General features: G+C 42.0%; 1 protein-coding gene across 1 annotated transcript in view; it reads left to right on the plus strand.

The window, feature by feature from the left end:
- xylt1 (xylosyltransferase I) overlaps positions 1-16,905 on the plus strand; it is a 235,230-nt gene that overhangs the window by 137,707 nt on the left and 80,618 nt on the right. Inside the window, exons 3-4 of the mRNA XM_069906589.1 lie at positions 8,729-8,901; positions 9,018-9,220. Of these exons, the coding sequence (XP_069762690.1) occupies positions 8,729-8,901; positions 9,018-9,220 (376 nt within the window). The remainder of the gene's footprint in view (positions 1-8,728; positions 8,902-9,017; positions 9,221-16,905) is intronic.

Raw genomic sequence — 16,905 nt, forward strand, 5'->3', positions numbered from 1 at the left:
CAATCTTTAAAAAAATATCCTGCATAAACTTTTGAACCTCCTCGTTAGGTGCATATATATTGAGCAAGTTCCAAAATTCTGAGTATATCTGACACTTTATCATTGCATATCTCCCTGCCGGATCTATTATTTCCTCCTCCATTTTGATTGGTACATTTTTGTTAACTAGTATGGCTACACCTCTAGCTTTTGAATTATAGGATGCTGTAGTTACATGTCCTACCCATTCTCTCTTTAATTTTTTATGTTCCGCTTCAGTTAGATGTGTTTCCTGCACAAATGCTATATCTATTTTTTCCTTCTTCAATAAATTTAGTAGCATCTTCCTTTTAATTTGGTTATGTATTCATTAATGTTTATAGTTATATAGTTCAACATGGCCATCTTATATCTTGCATACACCTCTTCGCCACTTCCATCCCCCTTTTCCCCATTTTCATCTCTTAGTTTTCTCTTATTACACTTAATGTATGACAACACATTTAAGACATAATGTACCCCCACAGTTCCCACATCCACTAATACCTTAACCCCAAAAGTTCCCCCCCTCTCTGAGTTGCCCCATACCCCTTGCCGGGCAACCACAACTCCCCTTTTCATTTGGATTGCGATCTTGTTCGCAGCGTCAATTAATTTTGCAGTGACGGTTATTCCCCCTCCACCCAGCCCTCTCCAGAAAACACTTTTTTAACACCTATAACAAAGCTCTCTCTCTCTCTTCTTTTTTTCCCCCTTACTCCCTTCCTTCCCTTCTCTTTTCCCTCTTTAGTTCTTTACATATACATTGCTTTTACATCTTTATATATACTTTATCGCCGTTTTTCATTCTTGTTACATCTCTTCATCTCTTCTCCTGTCCTGCAAACGTTCTGTGAGTTCTTGCACTTTCTCTGGATCCGAGAACAGTCTGTTTTACTCCCCGGGTATAAATATTTTAAGCACGGCTGGATGTCTTCATATGAATTTGTTAACTTTTTTCCATAAAGTTGATTTCGCTGTATTAAATTCTTTCCTCCTCTTTAAGAGTTCAAAACTTATGTCTGGGTAAAAAATATTTTTTGACCCTTGTATTCCAATGGTTTATTATCTTCTCTAATTTTATTCCTTGCCCGTTCCAGTATATTTTCTCTTGTCGTGTATCTCAAAAATTTTACTAAGATGGATCTTGGTTTTTGATGCGTCTGTGGTTTCGGAGCTAATGCTCTGTGGGCCCTTTCTATTTCCATCTACAACTAAAGTTAATGCTTAAATGTTGATATATGAAAAATCAGTTCTGATTTACCACCTTTCAGAGAGGACACAATTAAAAATGGGAAACTTCAGGTTTGAACTGATTGACCCAAATTCTTGTATTTGTTTGAATAAAACATCCAGCCAAGTTCCAGTTAAACTTCCTGGTTTGACTTTTATTTCATTGGGTCTGGTGGTCAAAGATATCACACCCCTTGTAGCTCACCTGATTCAACACTTCAGGATGGTTCTGCCTTTGTTTACCATTATCTCCATCACACAGTCACAATGGCTTCTGGGCAATAAAATATAATGTTCAAAACTAAAGAGCTCAGAGCTGGAAGTGAAGTCTGTACAGAGCTAGTCTGGGAAGGCAGAGAAGCAGTTTCATGACTCTAGAGTGGGTGGCTGAACCATATTCGCGGACTCAGTGGTAGATCTGAATGAATATGCCACAGTGGTTACCAAGTTTGTCATTAAACGAATGGACGAGTGTTTACCGACTAAGATAACCAGGGTGAATCCTAAACTGCAGACATGATTGAACCAAGAGATCTGCAAACAGTTGAAGACTAAATCTGTGACTTTTAAGAGACAGGAGATTCAGATTTAGTCTGGGAAGGCATAAAAACCATTCTGGACCCAGCTATAAGGTGAAACAAGGTTGTGTTGCTAACTGCAATACATCTCTTCTGGATGAGCTCACTAACTTCATGCTCTCTTCAAAGGGAAAAGCCATGATGGCTCAGTGCTCCCAGTTTCTGAGAAAAACCTTCATGAGAAAGAAAATGCTGGGACAGCTTCTCACCAATAAAGCCGAGCACCATTAACTGTGTTGGTCTTTTGGCAACCAATTATGAACCAATACATTTTCTTGCACACGTCCTGGTATACAACAGTGCCACCTTGTAATTTACGCTTGTAGCTCGGGTAATATTGTGAGAGCATTCCAACAGAGTCAACACTCACATCATAGTTTCTTAATGATCAAATTAAGCACGGTTAGCGAGGTAGTTAGTGCAATGCTATTTCAGTACCAGCCACCAGTGTCAAATATGGTGCCATCTAAGGAGTTGTACATTCCCCCTTTGTCTGCTCTGGTTTCCTCCCACCCTTCAAAATTTTCAGGGCTTGTAGGTTGAGCGGCATGGGCTCGTGGGCTGGAAGGGCTTGTTATCATGTGGTATGTCTAAATTTTAAAAATTAAATTAAGCAGCAACTTTCACCTGTTGATATGGTCATAGTGCAAGTCTACAGGCAGTGAGAACTTAAGCCAAAGAGCCAGTTTTACATTGATAGTTCGTCACTCGGTTCACACTCATGACTCGTCTATATTTACCGTGGGGGAGGTGAAATGGTTAAAATGTGTCATCTGTAGGCTTTTCCAGTCAGCACAGCAACCTCATGAATTTGTTTCTACAGCCTACATCCAAGGAGCTTTACCATCAAGGAGTAGGTAAAGATTTGTGGTGCTTCTGGAAACTGCAAGAATGAAAGGCTAGTGATCAATAATTGATCGTCATAGACACTAACCTGAGTCATTGGTCTTGCTAAATCACAACCACATTTCTTTGTGGTTTCTTGCATTGATATGGTTGTCTTGTAATTTAATAGTGTCACTGATGTGCAAACACTGCCACCAGTTTCCCTCAGGTTTATTTCTCCGGAGATTAGATGGAGGAGTCATGTCAGGCTCTACAATAGTACTCCTGCTAACTGAACAAAAATTCAAGGTTATAGGGCTTTCTCAATTTATGCTTTCTGAAATAACTAGTTTTTTTCAAGAAGGGAAATAAACTATTATGTTTGTTCAGCATCCCAGTACTGTGGCCACAACAATATCTGTTTGCTTTTTAATCGTTTAACAGATCTCTCCAAAAGCAGGCACATAGGGGAAATTGCCAGCCTTAAGCTGTTACATTTTGGCCCAAGAGAGGAGTACGATTGATACTACGAAATACATGGACTACGTCATTCATCTGTAGGTGGAAGCAATGTGTTGGCAACAGCTGAAAGTCCTGTGGAGTAGAGATTTTGATTTAAATCCTGTGGATGAAATGGGTAGAGATGGGGAAAGTGCTGGGGGGGTAGAGAGTTTTCTTTGCTTATAATTAAAAAAAAATTTTTTAAATAAATTCAAACATACAGCATGGTATCAGGCCCTTTCGGCCCACGAGCCCATGCCTCACAATTACCAACAACTGGAGCTCCCAGAGGAAACCCACACAGACACTGAGAGAACATACAAACTCCTTACCGACAGTGCACGATTTAAACCTCGGTCCCAATAATTAACAGCGTTGCACTAACTGCTACGCTAACTGTGCCATCCTTTGTCCTAGTTTGCACAACAGAGCCAATACATGTAGGAAATGTAAATAATTACTTGTATGCAACAGACCCAACCAGTCCCCCTCCACCAACACCCTCCTCCGGCTGGCAGAAATTGTCCTCACCCTCAATAACTTCTCCTTTGACTCATTCCCCTTTCTCTCAGTCAAAGGGGTAGCTATTAGTATTCATATGGGCCCCAGCTATGCCTGCCTTTTTGTTGGCTACATGGAGCAATCCATGCTACAAGCCTACAAAGGCAACTCCTCCTCTGCTTCAATGAACAACCCTTTTGGCGCTGCCTCATGTACCCATGATCAGCTTATCAACTTTATCCACTTTGCTGCCATCTTCCATCCTAACCTCAAATCCACTTGGTCCATCTCTAGCAACACTCTCCCTTTTCTCAATCTCTCTGTCTCCATCTCGGTAGACAAACTCTCGACAGACATTTTGTACAACTCCCACAGTTACCTCGATTACACCTCTTCACACACTGTCCCCTTAAGGATTCTATTCCTTTCAATTCCTTTCTCTCCGTCACATCTACTCTCAGTTCAGGGTCTTCCATGTGAGATCATCTTTGAAGACTTCCATCTTCAAAAACACAGCTTCCCCTTCTACTACCATCAACTCAACCCTCACCTGCATATCCTCCAACAGGCCCCTTCTGCCCTCACACGCAACAAGGACAGGATTTCCCTTGTCCTCACCTACCACCCCACGAGCCTGCGCATTCGCCATGTCCATCAACTACTACATTATCCCACCACCAGACACATCTTCAGCAGGAACCACTCCCTTCATGACTCCCTTGTCAAACCTTCCCTCATCCACTCCTCTCTTCCAACACTGCCTTGGTACTTCCCCTGTGATCTCAGGAAATGCTACACTTGCACCCACACCTCCTCCCTCACCACTATTTGAGGCCCCAAACTGTCATTCCAAGTGAATCAAACTTCACTTGTGCTCCCATTGTGGTCTCCTCCACATCGGGGAGACTGGACACAGATTAGGAGATTGGTTCATTCAGTTCCTTCGTCCTGTCCATTTCAATGGCGGGGATATCCCAGTGGCAACCATTTCCATTCTCTCCCCCCCCCCCCCCCCCCCATTCCTGCCTGATATCTCTGTCCAAGTTCTCATGCACTACTGGACTGAGACCACCCTCAAATTGGAGGAACAACAGCTCATCTTCCAATTGGGCACTCTCTAAGTGGATGGCATTAATATTGACTTCTCTGGCTTTCGTTAAACTCCCCTCTCTCTTCCCTTGTCTCGTTTCCCTATCTCTGTCTCTCCATTCTGTCTCCTTTAGCACAAATGTGATACATTTTTAATGTCCCTTATCAAATCCAATTAACAGCTTTTGTTGGTCTGGATTCCTCCCCCACCTGGCACTGTCAGAATTCTGAGACTTTCTGAGATTTCCTGCCCCTGGCTCAGCCTACTTATTCCTCGAGGAGTTCAGGCCCAAATACCTCTGCTTTTTATAGATGCTGAGGATACCGGCTGAGTTCCTCCAGCATTTTGGTATGTTTTTACTCTAGTCATAGTGTTTGCAGATTTTTGTGTTTAATGCATTGTACCTTCACACAGTGCAACATTCGAAGGTGCTGCACAGGAGTATTAGCAAAGCCTGACACTGAAAGAAGCAAAGAGTTTTAAGGGGGAAGGCTTGTATTTTCAAATCAGTAGGTTTTAAGGAGAATCTATACATTAGAAAGAGTCTGTGGAATGTACAGTAGAGTATCATGGCTAAGGAAATTTGTGAGTAATGGGTCCTTATACAGACTGATACTGAATCCAGCGATAGGCCAGCAGTTGAGAATTGCCTGAAAAACTTTGGTGGCTGGAAATCCACCTCTATTTCATTTGGGCTTTTAGCGATTCAATAAAACAAAGTAATTTCCTGAGTAAAGCAGCATTTGGAACACAAGCATCTCTTGGGAAAGCACCTTCAGGAAAATTTGAGATTAATTGAGAAACCATGATTTTTAACCACCTCCAAGGCTAATGAAAGACTTGATGTCTCATCTCCGGAGTTGTCAACAATTGACACCTCTGACATAAGAAATTGCAATCGTCAGTTATTTGTGTGGATTTTACAGAATCAACTGTTAAAATGTAGTGTTTTGGAACCTTTGTTTCAGAATGATTCCAATCAAAGACCAAATAAGATTCATTATTATAGACCTGCCAATTTAATGTTTTTGACAAAAGCTGCTCAGTGTTTGTTTTGGAGCTGCCAATGTTTGTCTACAGTTTTTTGATGGTAGTTGAGCTTGCTGTATATCAATTGAAGTAAGAAGTCAAACATGAAAATCTGCAAACACTGTGGCTGAAGTAAAAACACAAGGCTGGAGAAACTCATGTGGTCAAACAGTGTGCTTTATCTTCTTCTTTGGCTTGGCTTCGCGGACGAAGATTTATGGAGGGGGTAAATGTCCACGTCAGCTGCAGGCTCGTTTGTGGCTGACAAGTCCGATGCGGGACAGGCAGACACGGTTGCAGCGGTGGCAGGGAAAAATTGGTTGGTTGGGGTTGGGTGTTGGGTTTTTCCTCCTTTGCCTTTTGTCAGTGAGGTGGGCTCTGCGGTCTTCTTCAAAGGAGGTTGCTGCCCGCCAAACTGTGAGGCGCCAAGATGCATGGTTTGAGGCGAGATCAGCCCACTGGCGGTGGTCAATGTGGCAGGCACCAAGAGATTTCTTTAGGCAGTCCTTGTACCTTTTCTTTGGTGCACCTCTGTCACGGTGGCCAGTGGAGAGCTCGCCATATAACACGATCTTGGGAAGGCGATGGTCCTCCATTCTGGAGACGTGACCCACCCAGCGCAGCTGGATCTTCAGCAGCGTGGACTCGATGCTGTCGACCTCTGCCATCTCGAGTACTTCGACGTTAGGGATGAAAGCGCTCCAATGAATGTTGAGGATGGAGCGGAGACAACGCTGGTGGAAGCGTTCTAGGAGCCGTAGGTGATGCCGGTAGAGGACCCATGATTCGGAGCCGAACAGGAGTGTGGGTATGACAACGGCTCTGTATACGTTTATCTTTGTGAGGTTTTTCAGTTGGTTGTTTTTCCAGACTCTTTTGTGTAGTCTTCCAAAGCAAAAATAAAGATACATAACCAATGTTTTGGCCTTGAGCCCTAACCATCAAGGTATGATGTAGAGCTCAAGCCCGAAACTTTGGTTATGTACCTTTATTTTTGCTATATAAAGTACACTATTTGACCAGATGTGTTTCTCCAGCTTTGTGTTTGTAATATTGACTGAAGTCAATTGACTAGAATTTAGAAGGATGATTTTACTACATGGGATCAATTTTGAGTGTTAGTAAAGGTGAGGACAGCAAATTGTCAGAAACTTTGGGAACTGGAGGAATCAAATACACATCCAGCCATGATATTATAGAACAGAAAATAACTTAATAATAACTAATCATGGTTAGCGAGGCGGTTAGCACAAGACTGTTACGGTGCCAGCGACCCAGGTTAGAATCTGGTGCTGCTGCAAGGAGTTGGTACATTCTCCCTGGGTTTCCATGGGTTTCGTCCAGGTGCTCCAGGTTCCTCCCACCCTTCAAAACATACCGGGGTCATGGTCAATTAGATGTAATTAGGTGGCAAGCACTTGTGAGCCAGAAGGCCCTGTTTCAGTGCTGTATATCTAAATGTCTAAATTTCCTCCTCTTCCTTCTATTAATGTTATCATTGATTTGAAAAAGCCCACAGGCATTTTGAATGCACATAAAAGGGCAATCTGAGAGCACATACTGTAATTGGGAAGACTCACCACTTGAGCTCTTTCTGATGGTCCAAAACCATTGCCAAAGTAAATGACTATTCAGTAGTCCATTAGTCAGCTTTATTCTCTGTTTCTCCCTTCCTGGAGATGATTCATGATGGTGTGTGGTTTTCTTCAGTATTCTCTTTGATCCGAGAATGACTAACTTTCTGTCTGGCTTTGTGGGTTCAAGATGACTGATGAGGTAAACTTGGGGAACTGCACCATCTTCCTTGGACAGAGTGGGAGGCGCCGACTGTTTTAGTTTGTGAGGTGCTCCTTCTGTCATATATGCAGAGGTTTTATGCATGGACCCGAGGGTCCCGAATGCTCCTTCTATTTGAGTAGTCAAGGGTCGCAATTCCTAAGCATTATTAGGCATCTTTTAATGTGAGCATCAGTGCACCGCATGACTTTTCATCCGCGATTCTTGAACTCAGAGGTATACGATCTATTTTTCCTAATATGCATCATGACTGACTGTCAGCAGAAGTTGATAAAGAAATCTTCTGGCATAGCAGGAGAGGATATGGGGTAAAGAATAAAACAAATTTATTGATATAACGCATTAATCAGAATTCAAACTTTACATTGTCACTCCATCACAAAGGGTGGTGCGGTTGGCGTGGCGGTTAGTGGAACATTTACAGCACCAGCGATTGGGACCGGGGTTTGAATCCCACCCTGCCTGCAAGGAGTTTATACGTTCTCCCCGTGTCTGCGTGGGTTTCCTCCTCCCACCTTTCAAAAAATACCAGGGGCTGTTGCTCATGGGCTGTGGTGCCAAAAGGGCTTGCTGTTTGTCTAAATTCAAGATTTAACATACTGCCATCCTCTACCGTGGCTTCCATGCAGAAGCAAGACCAAAGATTTCAGAAGCAGGTAATGCTGCATATCCATAACTAATTGAACGATAGAATCCCACTATTTGATAATCCACCAGGTCTGAAGCTGGAAATAACATGACTGATTAGGTGAGATTGACTGGACTGGGAACTTAAAATGGGCCCATAATGAATCAGCCCATTTTACACCATGCCCTATCTATCCTTTAATTTGATAAGAAACCAAAATCAGATGTGCTAGAATACAAATGGTAAATTCACTGAGAATCTGTATCTTCCTATCGTACTTTTTGAAAAATCAAACCACTGTTGATTTTTGGTTACATTTACAGTGTTAGGTGGATTCATTGTGTAGTATCCAAGTGGCTTGGGTTACTTTTGAATTGGGAGGATTATTCATGGCCCTGCTAGTTTATCTTGCTTATGCCGGGGTATTTTTGTAAATTATTCTCCGGGGGGCGGGGAACTCTTGAAGACTTAATGCAACATTTGCATGGGTGTTTCTCTAATTTTCCAATGATTAATTGTTACCAACAGGGAAAGCTACCAATACTATTCAGCCAGAGGACGACTCCTTGGATGGCCCGCCGCCAAACCCCGTCAGAATTGCCTTTGTTTTGGTTGTTCATGGGAGAGCCTCGCGTCAGCTGAAGCGCCTGTTCAAGGCAATTTATCACAAGCACCACTACTACTACATTCATGTGGACAAGGTAAGGTCCAATAAGGAAAACAGAAAGCCTTTGCACTTCATATGTCCATGATGATGAAATTCAGAGCATAGGGGCAGATCATTGTTCCATTAATCACGTTTCTATTTTCCTTTAAGCGATCAAACTATCTCCACCGACAAGTATTGAAGTTTGCAGGCCATTATCCAAATGTGCGGGTCACACCTTGGCGGATGGCTACCATCTGGGGAGGAGCCAGTTTGCTGACTATGTACCTGCAGAGCATGCGGGATCTTCTGGAAATGAAGGACTGGTCCTGGGACTTCTTCATCAACTTGAGCGCTGCTGACTACCCCATCAGGTACAACAGTGGGGAATTAAGTACATGTGAACTTTATTGAGGGTACCGAGATATTGGCCATAACCGTCCAGCAATCTCCCTTATTGATCTTTATTCAGTACCTGGTTCAGTTCCTATTCAAGTCGCTATGGGGAAGGGAAGCCAAAGCTCATAGATCCAAGAAAATAGTTCAAACACTATTAGAGCGATCAGGCTTTGAATCAATGCCAGACAGTGCAATCAGTCTGAATTTGGACAGTGCAACCAGGCAATGAAAAGTACAGGTGGATGGAGCCTATTGATCCTGGATGGTGGGAAAATCCACCCTACCCACCAGCAGTTAATAACTATTGAATGCACTTTGAAAGCTTTCCCAACATAAATTGGAACTGGAATTGGCTTTGGAGTTTTATTTAAGAATATTATGAATTAAGTTCCTTTATTAAACATTTCATCTGTGGCATAAATCTTATGAATGAAATGCAAGGTTTATTTCTTGCAGGAGTTTTCTGTTGCTCAAGATAACAGTTTTTGCCTTTATGAAACCCAGCAATACCAAGATTAATATGGACCTAAGCCAGCAGTGGGAAATTATTCTGTGTAGAGATGAGGAGATGAGGCAGGGCATGTGGACTGGGAAACAGCCTGCTGAGGCTGGGCTATGTGTCAGTAAAAATAAAAGAGTGGCAAAGGGCTTAAAATAACAATGGACATGATTTTATTCAGCTCCTGATGGAGTGTTGGTTGCGATGTGAGAGTTTCCACAAGAAGAATAGACTAGATGGAATTATAGAACCTGGCCCTCTGCTCAAAGCTCTTATATTTACTTTGAACTGCAGTTGATATTATGAAGTAGACAGTTTATATATTTTTAGTTCAGGAAGTAACTGTATTTGGAAAATTGCTTTGAAGCAAAATGATTTCCTCACGTTTTAGCCCCATTTGAAACCAAGGACAGGAGTGGTGGGACAAATGACTTCCTTCATTGTTAACATCCCTCCAAAAGTTTGGCTTTTATCATCTTGCCTGCTCATTCAACGGTGATTTCTGGCAGTTTTGTTTGAAGCTTCAGAGAAACAGTACTTGAATCCAGATGATGTGCGAAGGACGCTATGCATCACCGTTTGGCCATCCAGGGCTTTGTGCACATCATAATAGATTGCTCAACCGCACTTAGCACTCACACAGTGAAGTATTTCCATCACCTCACTGTGTTTGCAGACTTTTGTGTTTCACTTGCACCTTCACACAATGCAACATCTGAAGGTGCTGCGCCGGAGTATTAGCAAAGCATGATACTGAAAGAAGCAAAGAGTTTTTGAAGACAAACAGCTTATATTTTCAAGTCAGTAGGTTTTAAGGAGACTCTATATAGTGGAAAGAGTCTGGAATGTACAGTAGCGTATCATGGCTGAGGACATTTGTGAGTCCATCATATTGAGCAAGGTTGCACCATATCATTTAATTTCTGTCCCGTTTTATATTCCACATTGTGTGGATGGCATAAAGGAAAGTTGGAATGAGCAGAAAATTATGGCCTTGAATAGACTAAAATGCATTTGCCAAGATTGCACATCAAGCATTATATGTTTTTATTAATCTCGGTTGAAATATGTGAATGAAATGATTATCCATTTCATGAACCAGAATATTGACAAGGAGAGAAAACTAATGAAACTAATTGAAAACTAATTTTTTTGTTTGCTGAAACATGAGTGAACTTCCAGCAGACACATCCACATTACATCTCCAAACTCACGCTCCTGTGATAGAGTAGGTTAATGGCTTTAATACCTGTGCCCATCGATTGACTCACCCTATACTCCTCATTTTATCGGAACCGGCAAGTCATCACATTTATCTTAGTTGATGTTGGCTGTGAAACCTGCTGACTTGTGAGTAATGAGATTGTTAACATTTAAAGGTGATACAGAATGATTGGATTGAAAGCTTTGTTTAGTGTTTTCTGTGGGCTTGACTTCATAAAATGGCTTTTGATACATTTATATTGTTATTCACAAGTGTTTCCTGCTGAGCTCATTGATATTGACTCCTGACAAATATTTAGATGGAATAGAAAATTGATTTTTCAACCAAAGCTGTGCAGCCAGCAGTTTACTTTCTTTGGCTTCCCTCTCTCGGCTAATATCAGGTTTAACGCAATATTGGAAAATTGTGTTGAATTCTCAGGAGTTTTAAGTTGTTCTCAGCGACTAGTTCTAACTGTAACCATGCAGCAGACTTTAAACTCCATTTCAGAAATTCAGTTCCATCGATTCTTCTTTTCACTAATGACCTTGGACAAATTTTACCTCCTTTGTCTCTGTGGCCGAGTTGCATTATTTTATAAATTTCTTCAAGCAATTTTACTCCAAGTTGCCAAACCTTTTAGATCCCCAAATGGTAGGAGAGTGGATAAGTTATGGACTGGTATTGACAGGATTGGGACATCAATTTAAATCTCCCCACCCTTCAATTGAAGTTGCTGATCTTTAGTACAGGTAGTTAAATCTACTGAGAATATAAAGCTGTGTTGGTAAGTTTCAACATGATAATTCTGAATTAACACTGTCTAGTTTAACCATGTCCAGGCATGTCATACATGCTGTTGGAAACCAACTGAACATGTTCGAGTATTCACAAGCCTAAACACTTCTGATCCTCAGAAGAGAAAATTGCAGAATGCATTTGATGAGGTCTCTGATTGCAGAGGACAAAGTTTTGTTCATAAAAATTAGAGCACCTGCTGCACATAGACATAAAAAGAATTTTGTTGTAGTAAATTATTAAAATACGCCTCAATTTTCACCCTGCCAAGTTTATTTGAGAGTGACATCAAGATACCCAGATAAAGTTGCACATTTTTCTGTCCTAGATACACCTTTCTAAAAAGGCACTGATGATCATTTGTGTTTAATTACAGCAAATAGCTCCACTAATTTAACCAGAATGAAATGGTTTTCTAACCTCTGGCATGGCTTTAGCCTGATTCGCTGTGCCACGTTCAACAACATTGTAAACCATCTGCCTTGACAGCGAGGCTTGTAATTCTCTGACTACAGTTTCTCCAAGTAAGCCAAGGAGTACAGGTTTAGATATGTATATCAGTACCATCTTACATTATGCATCAGCTTCCCATTTGCTTCCTAGTTTTGGAAAGAATTCTCTGTTAACCATCTGTGACCAACATTAACTGCCTAAAAGTGTCAGTGTGATCTCAGTATGCCAGCAGGTACTAGTATGGCTAAGTGTCAGAACATAATCACATTTTGATGGGAGTAATAAACACTGTCTGATATGGCAAGTACTATTTCAGCCAGCTCTGTGTTAAATGAAAGATGGGCCTCCCATTAGCAAAATACACTTGAACTTTTTCTCTGCATCATTACACTTGCAACTTTTGTTTTATTTTGTACAATACAACACCGATTATTCAAAATGGTCAGGACCTGGCCTATATTGGATAAGCGTTTTCTCAGATAACTGGTCATTTTTTTTTTTAAAAAGCCCAGCAGCAACAGAAAATCACTTGTATCAATGTTTAAACAACAAACAACAAGAAAAGGCTTTTTAACCATTAAAATAATGTTTAATTCTCACGGAAAAAAAAATGCTGGCCGCTGTGCCACTGCCAACGGTCGCAGCCATTCTCCGACACTTCCTCACCGCAGCCGCTGATCCTTGGGGAGGCTTCCTGGGCCGGTGGAACACTCACTGGTGAGCTGGTGGGCACTTGACTCCCCAGTCACCAGAGTTCCCGACACCCGAGTCCCGACTCCGAATCTCCCCTAGGCCGACTACCGCACACGCACATCGGGGAATCCAGTGTGCGGTAGTAGGCCAAGGAGAGGGTTCCAAGTCAGCATTGGGAGCTCCATTATGCCGAGGAGGGAGGGAGGGGATAGGAGGGGAGAGAATGCCACTGAGCCCGAGGTCCCGCTCCTGCCCAGGAGGCCACTTTCTTTGATGACACCGGGACAAGGGATTCTTCTGCCCACTTGCGGTTGGAAGTCAGCGGCATGCAGTTTGAGAGGGAGAGTTGGAGAGAAAAGTCAACAGGGGAAGAAAAGAGAGAGGGGAGGGAGTTACCTGAAACGAGAATAATTGTCGTTCTAATTTCATGTTGAGTGATTTTTTTTTTCAACCTGTGAGGTCAGTTCGGCTCTGAAAAATATTTGGATAAATGAGAATTTTTTTGGATATTTTTTAAAAATTCAGATAAATGAGGATTTTGGAGAATCCGATTTCAGATAATGGGAGTTGTACCATACTACCTGTTGTAGTTAAGGATAGATTAACTTGACTGGATAGCATGCAATGCAGATTTTTTTTTCCCTATATCTCAATAACAAATTCAACTCAATTCTTCACAGCAATGGAAGCTCTGATACTTTCTCCACCCAGATTGAGCTCCTGTGATCCTCAAAGAATTGAGAATTTTTTATTGACTCTGCTTAAGAATTTAATCACATTAATGTATTTGTATTTTTGCCATTAGCATTTGATACAGCACCTCTAATGGCTCAATGGAGTCTGATGCAATAATAGGGAAGCCCTCAGTACATTGGAGCCGTGCCCAAGAAGCACCAGCTTTACTGGTGATTTATAAACACCAATAAAGCTTTTATTTTGCACTTAAACTAGTCCAGTGTTCAGTCTTTTGATGAAGTGGAGTTTTTTTTTTCAGGCGTTTCTGCCACTTTTGTTGCAGCTGTTTGTCATGCTGTGAATGTAGTGAGTGCACCCACAGTCCTTTTTTCAATTGCCATCACCTGTTTTGCACTGATTCTTTTATTATTTAGCATTTCGCAAAACACCATTTAATCTAGGATTAATTTTATAGCACAAAAGATATTGTGCTATAAATATCTTTATACTACACAAAAGAGTCTGGAAAAACAACCAACTGAAAAACCTCACAAAGATAAGCGTATACAGAGCCGTTGTCATACCCACACTCCTGTTCGGCTCCGAATCATGGGTCCTCTACCAGCATCACCTACGGCTCCTAGAACGCTTCCACCAGCGTTGTCTCCGCTCCATCCTCAACATCCATTGGAGCGCTTTCATCCCTAACGTCGAAGTACTCGGGATGGCAGAGGTCGACAGCATCGAGTCCACGCTGCTGAAGATCCAGCTGCGCTGGGTGGGTCACGTCTCCAGAATGGAGGACCATCGCCTTCCCAAGATCGTGTTATATGGCGAGCTCTCCACTGGCCACCGTGACAGAGGTGCACCAAAGAAAAGGTACAAGGACTGCCTAAAGAAATCTCTTGGTGCCTGCCACATTGACCACCGCCAGTGGGCTGATATCGCCTCAAACCATGCATCTTGGCGCCTCACAGTTTGGCGGGCAGCAACCTCCTTTGAAGAAGACCGCAGAGCCCACCTCACTGACAAAAGGCAAAGGAGGAAAAACCCAACACCCAACCCCAACCAACCAATTTTCCCCTGCAGCCGCTGCAACCGTGTCTGCCTGTCCCGCATCGGACTTGTCAGCCACAAACGAGCCTGCAGCTGACGTGGACTTTTACCCCCTCCATAAATCTTCGTCCGCGAAGCCAAGCCAAAGAATTTTATAGCAATGCGAAATATTCCGTCCACGAACATATCAGTGCCAAAACAACAGCGAGTTACCAAATCACAATTCACAGCACAAAGGAGTCCATTCTACCCATTAAACTAGTGCTTACCCTTTGAAATTTATTTTTAATTTGGACTGACTTTATCACTTTGCACAAGTCTGCAAATTCTTTTTCCTTTTGTCTTTCCTTATTAAAGTTATCATTGAATCTGCTTTCACCGGTTATTAAGGCAGTGTATTCCTATTCAAACACTAAAATTGTCTTGCCATTTACATTAATTCTGCGGCTTGTTTATCAACCCTGCTGCCAAATGAAAGAGTTTGTGATTTGAGCACTTAGATTATACCCTCCTGTTTTTCTATTCAACAAGGAATAATATCAGCCTCTCATTTCTGTCTCCTTATTCATCCACAAGACTTGGACCTCTCCTCACTTCATCCATTTTAGAAGCAACAAAGAACAGAACAGCACAGAAATGGAGCCTTCAATCCGACTCCCCATTGCTGACCACAGTGTCTAGCTATACTAATCCCATTTACCTGCTTTAGGCTTATAACCCTCTATTCCTTTCTTGTGCAAGTACCTCTCCTGGACAGCAAAGACACTTGGATCAGAATGCTTTGCCTTTCAACTCCTTCATCCACCAATGCACAATTGGTCAGCAAATTCCAAGACCTGGGCATTAATACCCTACAGACCCCAATCAGTGAGGATTGGTAAGAACATCTCCTCAATCTCTATCAGTGCTGGAACACCACATGGCTGTGTAGTTAGCCCCCTGCTTTACACCTATGATGGTATTGCTTGGTTCGCCAACAACACCATCTACAAATTTGCTGTTGATACTTTCACACCTTGTATAAAAAGGGCAATGAGTTAGCATACAGAAAGAAAATTGAAAACTTGGCTGAATGGTGTACTGACAACAATCTCGCACTCAATGTTACCAGAACCAAGAAGCTGATTGTGGACGTTAAGAAGGGAAAACCAGAGGTGTGCGATCCAGTGATCAATAGGATATTAGAGGTGGAGTGGGTGAGCAGATTTAAATCCCTGGAATTCACCACCTCAGAGGACCTTTCCTGGGCCCAACGCATAAATGTCATCATGCAGAAAGCACGTCAGCACTTTTACTTTCTCAGGAGCTTGTGGAGGTTTGGTATGACATTGGAAATCGTGGCAAACTTCGACACGTGTTGTGAAAACTAATGACCAGCTGCATCATGGCTTGGTATGGGGGCCCCATTACCTCTGAGCAGAAAGTCCTGCAAAAGATAGTGGACATAGACCAGTACATTCCAAGCAAAACTCTTCCCCACTATGTAATTTATGGTGTGAAAAATAAAAAATTTAAAAAAAAAGAAAATCTACATGGAATGCTGCCTTCAGAGAGCAGCAGCAAATATCAAGGATCTACACCACCTGGACATGCTCTGCCACCAGGTTCAGGACCAGTTGCTACCCCTCCACCATCACTCCCTGAGACAACAAACTCAGAGACTCTTATTTTGCACACTATTTATTGCTGAATATATTTTTCTTCTGCATTGCAGACTGTTTGTTCACATTCCTCTCTTTGTATACATATCTTTTTTTTAATTTTTTTTATTTTTCACACCATAAATCACATTAGCCATGATATACACTTTTTCTTTTTCACATATACAGTGCCTTTTTCTCCCCCCCCCCCCCCTCCCATGAGTACAGTTTGTTGCACTACCTAGCCTACAGGAAAAAAAGGACCTGAGGGTTGTATGTGACATTATGTATGTACTTTGACAATAAATGTAAACTTTGATTGTAGATTTTATGGCAGCTTATTCCATATCATGTGAGAAATACTTCAGATCTTCTTTGAATTTCTCCCCTCTCATCTTAAATCTATGTCCTCTCCTGGGTCAAATACTCCTACCTCAGTTACTTACTTCATAGTCTTATAAACCTCCATACTGTCACCCCTCAGCCTCTTTGGGTTTCAGTAAGAACAACTCCAGCCTATACAATCTCTTTTGTAATTAAAACCTGCCGTTCCAGGTCTTGGTGAATCTCCTTGCGTTCTTTCTAATGCTACCATTATATCCCCTCCAAGTTGACAAATCTTTTCTGAAGTGCAAGTTTTTT

Source organism: Narcine bancroftii, chromosome 12, assembly GCF_036971445.1.
Source record: "Narcine bancroftii isolate sNarBan1 chromosome 12, sNarBan1.hap1, whole genome shotgun sequence".
Lineage (NCBI taxonomy): Eukaryota > Metazoa > Chordata > Chondrichthyes > Torpediniformes > Narcinidae > Narcine > Narcine bancroftii.